Genomic DNA, 9,181 nt, shown 5'->3' on the forward strand with positions numbered 1-9,181 from the left:
TATCGAACGAATCGTTCACGAGCAACACATCACTATTTGGAATGTAATAAGCATGAAGAAGAGCGCAAGTAGCGCAGTCCTGAGCAGAGAGAAGAAAGCACTTACATTAATTAATCTATTAGGAGATATATCTAAAAATGTAAAGAAAGGGTTAATGATATACTTAAAAAAACACGGGATTGTTTAATCGTATTTAAATTTATGTAAAGGATTCCCTCTGACTTTGCTCAACTTCCAAACTCCAGTCCAGTAGGTGGCGGTAAATGCACCTTAAATTGGTTGCCAACCGCCAGCTAAACTCCTAAAAGAAGAAGGAGAAGGGTCGCGGAATCGAACCAGACGAGATGCAGCGAGAAAAAACAAGCAACGCCGGCGGGGCAGAAAAGTAAGAATGAAGGTTATTTCTATCTGATTTGTGGGTGTGTTAAACTCGGCGATTCAATGTCTCGGTCTTCGTAACCTTATCTGAAACGAATAGACTAAAACTTGTGACATGTCTTTTCTTCAGGCCCGACCGGGAGGCCGCCATTATGTCGAAATACTACGATGGAGTAGAATTTCCCTTCTGTGACGAGTTCTCCAAATATGAAAAATTAGCCAAGATAGGACAGGGGACCTTTGGGTAAGTGAAACACAGATATTTCACATATAATCCACACAGATGTTTTTCCCCCCGTATGCGTATACCTATGACTGCGTTTGAGGCTAGCAAGGCTAACTGCGTGCTAGTCGAATATGTAAACAATAAACGTTTTCCATTGTAAACAAAGTCCTACTGTTTGTTGTTTTATAACCACAGGGAGGTGTTCAAAGCAAAGCACAGACAGACGGGGAAGAAGGTGGCACTGAAAAAAGTTCTGATGGAAAATGAGAAAGAAGGGGTAAGAATTTGAATATTGTCTTTTTCGTCTGGTATGCTGATCAGAATCAGAATCAAAATCATGTTTATTGCCATGTAAGTGAAGGGGGTTCACATTACTAGGAATTTGCCTTAGTGATTGGTGCATACAAAGAACATATAACAATTAACATGCAATAGGATAAAAACTAAGATAAAATTAAGTAAATAAACTACAGTAAGGCTAAATTTACATGACAGACATGGCGTAACAGACATACAATGAACAGAACATAAAATACTTGGCGGATGAAATGGTAAACGTAGACCCTTGTATGAACGAATGGAACAGTGTAATAATGTAATAATGTAACAGGTACCACATGGATCGGTGAGGTGGTACTCGTGTGCAAGTAGTGCAAGATGGAGTAAACAGTGCAAATAGTCGTCATTGTGCAGTGACTATACTAAAGTGACCTTCTGAAGACAGTGCAGAGCAGTGCATTAATTACAGTTTAACAGTCCAACAGCAGAGGGGAAGAAGCTGTTCTTGTGGCGTGAGGTTCTGGTCCGAATGGACCGTAACCTCCTGCCTGAGGGGAGTGGCTAAAAGAGTCCGTGTCCAGGGTGAGAAGGGTCAGCTGTGATCCGACCTGCACGCCTCAGAGTCCTGGAGACGTACAGGTCCTCGATAGATGGCAGGCTGCAGCCGATCACCTTCTCAGCAGAGCGCACCACACGCTGCAGTCTGTGCCTGTCCCTGGCAGTGGCCCCAGCGTACCACACTGTGATGGAGGAGGTGAGGATGGACTCAATGATGGCCGTGTAGAACTGGACCATCATCCTGGCTGGCACCTTGAGTTTCCTCAGCTGCCGCAGGAAGTACATCCTCTGCTGGGCCTTTTTGATGAGGGAGCTGATGGTGAGCTCCCACTTGAGGTCCTGGGTGATGGTGGTACCCAGGAAGCGGAAAGAGTCCACTGTGGAGATGGGGGTGTCTGTCAGGGTGAGGGGGGGTGATGGAGCTGGCACTTTCCGAAAGTCTACTGTCATCTCCACTGTCTTCTGGGCATTCAGCTCCAGGTTGTTGTCAGCACACCAGGACACCAGACGGTCCACCACCATCCTGTAGGCAGACTCATCCCCATCTGAGATGAGTCCAATGAGGGTAGTGTCATCAGCAAACTTAATCAGGGCGGCCAGTCCTGCCAGAACATTATATCCAAAATTTCCCTGAGTGACCTTCCCAAAGAGATTAATAAAGTATATTCTATTCTATATAGAAACAACTAGACAAGTGAGCAATAACTAACCACAACAGTGTGTATCTGCTGCTATAGCTGCTAGGGATATGCGGATTCACAGAAATGGAAGCCCACTTGGAAACATACCTTTAATACTATAAGTTTATAAGTGTGGCGGTTATGATGAGATACCCACAACCTGCCCCATGAAACAGACAAACCAAAGTGACTAGTGCAGGTAATACCAAGATGCTCATTTTGTTGATCAGACTACAGGGCTCTGGACTAACTTTTTGCACTGGTTGCACCTGTGCGCCTAAATTTTTTTTTGGGTGCACCGCATCACACGTCACACATCATCCTAATCTTGTACAATGAACACAGTTAAATTAAACAAAATAAATGTACTCATAATCCTCATTCATATTATGGACAAACTAGCCAACAAGTCTGCCTGTCAGAAATCCATAATGAAGATTCAAAGTTCATACAGCACTCTTCATTTCCCTGTTTGCTTTCTCTCTGTATTTTCTGGCTGTCGCTCCTCACTTATCTATCTGCCAATGGGAATTATAATGAATAAAAATGATTTAAATTATACACCATTATTTATATATATTTTGTTTTCTTCAAACACGTTGCAGTTACAGTATTCTCTCATCTTCCTCACCTCTCTTTCTAAAGCTGAGCTCCAGCTGACAGACTTTTCATTCTGTCTGTTGCAGTTTAAGCTGTATGCAGATATCATACTGGGTAGACAATGGTCCACTATAGCAGGATAATAACAATACTGTTTAAATGGGCGTTCATTATTTAACCATGTACTATAAATCTCCTTAAACGAAGCTGACTGCTGTCAGTCAGAGTTAGCAGGGCTCTAGACTAACTTGCACTGGTGCGCCTAACTTTTTTCTTAGGTGCACCGCATCACACTTAATCCGTATATTTTTGTACGGATTAAGTGAATTTGGACCTTGTATTATGAACACAGGTAAATAAAAAGTATTTTAAATACTGATAAAGTACTGATTCAAATTATGGACAAACTAGCTAACAAGTCTGCCTGTCAGAAATCCATAATGAAGATTCAAAGTTCATACAGCACTCTTCAGTTCCCTGTTTGCTTTCTCTCTGTATTTTCTGGCTGTCGCTCCTCACTTATCTATCTGCCAATGTGAATAAAAATCATTAAAATTATATACACCTTTATTTATTTAACAGCTGTGATTGAGATATATATTTTGTTTTCTTCAACACATTTCTAACGTAGCTACAGTATCTCTTCTCTCATCTTCCTCACCTCTTCCTCTCTGCCTCAGTTTCTCCTGTGTCTCCTCTCTTTCTAAAGCTGAGCTCCAGCTGACAGACTTTTCATTCTGTCTGTTACAGTTTAGCTGTATGCAGATATCATACTGGCAGACAATGCTCCACTATAGCAGGATAATAACAATACTTTTTAAATGGGCGTTCGTCATGTAAGCATGTTCTATTACTCTTTAAACTAACTGACTGCTGTCAGTCAGAGTGACTCAGCCTTCATGGATGGACACATCCATGACCACACAGGTCACAGGTCAGATAACACTGTCCGTCAGACCTGCTGTTCTGTTATAATGCTACGAGCATGTCACGCCCCCTCCCTGAACATTACCGACTACCGTCACTCATTCAGGTCAACAGCAAATTAGCAAAACCCGCATAGTAGCAACAAATCCTCCTCCGCTACATGTTCACCTGAACTGCGGATTCTGATAAACACAACATTAATACACCCGTAAAACCACATCGCAAACTCAGACAACTACTGGTGCACCCCAAAGTCAAGATCGAACCGGACAATAAATGCAATGTCATATACGAAATACCCTGCATGTCTTGCAATAAAACATACATCGGTGAAACAGGAAGATCATTCAACACACGGAAAAAAGAACATAAAACAGAATGTGAAAAGGAATCAGCTGGGATGAGCACGAGGGCAACACAACAGAAAGCACAAGAAAACCTGAAATCAGCAATCTCTGATCACTGAAAAAGGGAAAGACACATTATGGACTGGGATGGGGCAAAAGTAATCGGCAATCAGGACAACAAATTCAAACGTTGGATTAAGGAGGCAATTTAAATCAGGAAGCGGGCCAACGGGACAGTGAACCAGGACGAGGGGACATTCACACTGTCCCACACCTGGGACACAGTGCTGAAGAAACCGGACTACAGGTGGCACTGTTCCCCTACTACCTGGAGTAGTGGGAGAATGAGGAGAAGAACGCGTTGTTGAGAATGGCGCCACAACCTGTGTGTTCTCCTGGATTTTCGGCAGACGGTCTCGGTCTGACTGCAAATGTGTACGCACACGCGGGGTCCTGCCCTTCACTGTCTCTGATTGGTTTAGACCAAGATATGAGCCTGATGTGTGTCTGTTGTTGGACCACAGGAAGACTGTTAAATTGCAGAGATTATATTTCCCTAACAGCTGGTCGCACCGGTGCGACCTCTGATATTTTTTGGTTGCATCATTGAGAAATTAGGTCGCACTCCAGAGCCCTGGACTAGTCTGGTCTGTTCAAGTGCCTCCAGAGGCAAAGCAAACACAAAAGCAAAACTAAAAGGCTTAGGATTGATCATCTTGCTCTCGTCCCTCTGGACGGAGAAAAGACGCATCGTGTGCACGCCCAGAAGTTGGCCCACTGGCCCCGGCCATGTGCACACTGCCAGTTGATATAGGTGTGCTGACAGAAAGCAGAGAGAGACATACGTAACAGATATACACACAACAAAACTAATACCGGCATGTACCACTTGTTTGTTTGCAGTTCCCAATCACAGCTCTGCGAGAGATCAAGATCCTTCAGCTACTCAAACATGAGAATGTAGTCAACCTCATTGAGATCTGCAGAACCAAAGGTCAGTAACACAGATAAATGTTTTCTGATCTGTGTTGTTGTGTATCTCTTGTTTGAGCTACCATATAACGACTATGCCAAGACATGTCAAAATATGTTGTTTTAATGACGCTGATATTGGAAGGTGTTGATTTGTTTTTCTTCTTGTTTTGTTTAAGCTACTCAGTTCAACAGATATAAAGGCAGTATCTACCTGGTGTTTGACTTCTGTGAGCATGACCTGGCTGGGTTGTTGAGCAATGCCCATGTAAAGTTTACCCTTGCAGAGATCAAGAAGGTCATGCAAATGCTACTCAATGGATTATACTACATCCACAGAAACAAGGTTAGATGTTGGCAAAAAATCACTACCATCCACACTAGACCTAGGTAATACTTGCACTGTAATTTGTGAATGTGAGCAAAAAATGGCTCTTTCAATAATTTGTGTGGCTATGTGGGCTCAGATCCTTCACAGAGACATGAAAGCAGCCAATGTGCTTATTACCAGAGATGGTGTCCTGAAGCTGGCTGACTTTGGTTTGGCCCGAGCCTTCAGCCTTGCTAAAAACAGCCAGGGGAACCGTTACACAAACCGTGTGGTTACACTGTGGTACAGACCTCCAGAGTTGCTGCTTGGTAAGTGACAACTCCAACTCTCACCCATAGACTCCAATACACAATAACCCCAGTCAAACAGTAAATATGGGGCACCTGGGCAGGTTTTTGTATGGAATTTACCAAGCACTGCAAATTTTACTTGGGTTTGGAAACTAATACGTTTTTGTTTATATTCATTTTTATTCTTTTCATCAGCATTTTAGTTGGATTATTGTTGGCACTTAGTGTTTATTATACCTGACAGAACAGGGCTCTAGAGTGCGACCATTTTGGGCGCACATGCGACCTAATTTCTCAAAGGTGCAACCAAAAAATATCAGAGGTCGCACTGGTACGACCAGCTGTAAGAGGGAGATACGTTCTCCGCAACTCTCAAAAGTCTCCAGCAACAGACACACATCGGGCCCATATTGTGGTCTAAACCAATCAGAGACGGTGAAGGGCGGGACCTCCGTGTGTGTGTCTTTGAAAACGTGTCTGCTGCGGTCAGCTGAGACCGAACATTCAGAGAAGAACGCGGACATATGCTGCGCAGAGCGGATGCTGTGTGATAAAGCTTGTTCCATACTGCACGAGAACAGAGAGATATGAACAAAGTTCGTTTCGGCCCGGACTTTTTAAAACGTGTGTGCAGAACTCATACGACCCTCTCACTGCAGCGCGCACACACAGACAGACAGACCGGTATTAAAGACGTTTCGCTGCAGAAACCGCAGTTTAAGTGAACATGCAGCGGAGGAGCAGGATTTGTTGCTACTATGCAGGTTTTGCCAATTAGCTGTTGACCTGAATGAGTGACGATAACGAGCCGGTCATGTTCAGGGAGGGGGCGTGACGTGCTCGTAGCATTATAACAGACTGAACAGCAGGTCTGAGGACAGTGTTATCTGACCTGTGAGGTTCATCCATGAAGGCTGAGTCACACTGACTGACAGCAGTCAGCTGGTTTAAGGAGTTATAGTACATGGTTACATGATGAACGCCCATTTAAACAGTATTATTATCCTGCTATAGTGGACCATTGTCTGCCAGGATGATGTCTGCATACAGCTAAACTGTAACAGACAGAATGAAAAGTGTCAGCTGGAGCTCAGCTTTAGAAAGAGAGGAGACACTGAGGCAGAGAGGAAGAGAGGTGAGGAAGATGAGAGAAGAGATACTGTAGCTGCATTAGAAATGTGTTGAAGAAAACTAAATATATATCTATATCACAACTATTAAATAAATAACAGTGTATATAATTTGAATCATTTTTAATTCCCATTGGCAGATAGATAAGTGAGGAGCAACAGCCAGAAAATACAGAGAGAAAGCAAACAGGGAACTGAAGAGTGCTGTAACTTTGAATCTTCATCATGGATTTCTGACAGGCAGACCTGTTGGCTGGTTTGTCCATAATTTGAATGAGTACTATCGGTACATGTATTTATTTATTTTTATTTACCTGTGTTCATTAAACAAGGTCCAAAGTCAGTTTAGGATGATATGTTATTATTAAGCCCGTTCATATTTCCTAGAGATCAATTTTTGGACCTCAGTATTTCTAAAACTTTGGCTACAGCCCTGCGAGGCCGTCAGGTAAACAGTGGATGTAGCTGCAGATGATGAGAGAAGATGAAAAGAACTTCTGCGTTAGGATAGGTGTCAAGTTAAGGCCTGATCCATAAAATATATGGACAGCATTTAAAAAACAAACTGCTGTGTGATGTGTGATGTGTGATGCGGTGCACCTAACTTTTGTGCCGGTGCACCCAAGAAAAAAAGGTTAGGCGCACCGGTGCAACCAGTGCAAAAAGTTAGTCTAGAGCCCTGCAGAAAATAACATTACATCCATCGTTCAGCATACTGAGGTCAAAACCTCTGTAATCACTGCAGTCTTAGCTTGATCAAAGTTGCCCGATCATTTATAGCATTTACCCATTACTGACTTTTAAGCTGGTTAGTCATGCTAATATGTATTATATTTAACCTCTAAATGTGTGCATGAAAATGTACAGGGTTCACAAACTGATAAGATTTAGGAGCCTTTCGAAATCTTTAAGGCCTTTTGTTTTCTAGGTGAGCGAGACTATGGCCCCCCCATTGACTTGTGGGGAGCAGGCTGTATCATGGCAGAGATGTGGACCAGAAGTCCCATCATGCAGGGCAACACTGAGCAACACCAGCTCACTCTGATCAGCCAGCTCTGTGGGTCAATTACTGCTGAGGTAAGATGTCATGTAATCTTAAACTGAAGTTGAGGGTACATCTTCGTTAGCTGGATGTTGACTTATATCCTCTTCATTTCAGGTATGGCCTGGTGTGGATAGGAAGTATGAGCTGTACCAGAAGATGGAGCTACCTAAGGGCCAGAAAAGGAAAGTGAAAGACCGTCTAAAAGCCTATGTCAAAGACCCTTATGCTCTGGATCTCATAGATAAGCTCCTGGTCCTGGACCCAGCTCAACGCATAGACAGTGATGATGCACTCAACCACGACTTCTTTTGGTCAGACCCTATGCCATCAGACCTGAAAAACATGCTCTCCACCCACAACACTTCCATGTTTGAGTATCTTGCCCCACCAAGACGGAGAGGCCACATGCCCCAGCAGCAGCCCAATCAGAACAGGAACCCAGCCACCACTAGTCAGACTGAGTTTGACAGAGTATTTTAACTTATGGACAAGTAGTTTGTGTGTGTTAACATAACTTTGTTCCAGCTTGCCTGACATCGAGGAAAGTATACATTCCTTTCTGACCTGCAGTTTTTCTCCACAATCACTGTTCTGTGTGAGTTTATGGCAAAGGATGCAGATTACTTGGGTGACCCATGCAAAGGACTGATGGTCGGAGTTATGCAGAGCCATGATATTTTTATTTCAGGGGCAATGTTTTTGAGTAAGTGTGAATAAGTGTAAAAATGATTTAAACCTTTTACAGAGTTACAATGGTTAATTGAACATTTTTGTTTAAAGAATATACGTTGGAGTCAGATACTGAGAAATGCATCCGTCATTATTATTATGACTACAGATGCAGTTCTGGATGAGACCTTTTGGAAGACTGACTGTCAGCATCATAGTGGCAGGCAGTGGCAGAAATGGCAGATGTGTATTAAACACCTAGTTGTCGGCAATAAGTTTGTGGTCAATAAAAGCATTTTTTTTTATACCAGACTATTTATTTCTAATAATTAGACTCCCTTTGATATATATGCATCAGTAAAATCAGAATGTAACTTTTCCACAAAGCCTCAAAAACCCAAAGAAGTTCTAGGTACCCATAAAATCTTTGTCTGCATGCTGTAACTCAGTCAACCTTCCATCTAGTATACCTGATGGCCTCAGGTTAAGTAACAGTAGAGAAAAACACAACTATTTTAATAATAATTTTATTTCTTCTGGTCTTATGTACAATTTCGACAATACTACTACAGTATCTCTTAACTCCTGAAAGAATCATTGGCAATACTTTTAACTTTACTCTCTTTACTACAACAGAGGGGGCTGTAAAAATGTAATCCTAGAAAACCAGCTGGCCCAGATTACTTGGAGCCTTTCTTCCTAAAGCTGGCAGCTAAAATTATAGCTGGACCATTGTGTCATTTTTTTTA

General features: G+C 42.6%; 1 protein-coding gene across 1 annotated transcript; it reads left to right on the forward strand.

Moving 5' to 3' along the window:
• The first annotated feature begins 234 nt into the window (after positions 1-234).
• Positions 235-8,737, forward strand: cdk9 (cyclin-dependent kinase 9 (CDC2-related kinase)). Its single transcript, XM_028418474.1, has 8 exons — positions 235-385; positions 509-622; positions 800-881; positions 4,899-4,989; positions 5,147-5,313; positions 5,435-5,606; positions 7,647-7,795; positions 7,878-8,737. The coding sequence occupies exons 1-8, from the start codon at positions 345-347 to the stop codon at positions 8,241-8,243; spliced, it is 1,182 nt and encodes a 393-aa protein (XP_028274275.1). The 5' UTR covers positions 235-344; the 3' UTR covers positions 8,244-8,737.
• The last annotated feature ends 444 nt before the right edge of the window (positions 8,738-9,181 follow it).

The sequence above is a fragment of the Parambassis ranga genome, chromosome 12 (assembly GCF_900634625.1).
Source record: "Parambassis ranga chromosome 12, fParRan2.1, whole genome shotgun sequence".
NCBI lineage: Eukaryota > Metazoa > Chordata > Actinopteri > Ambassidae > Parambassis > Parambassis ranga.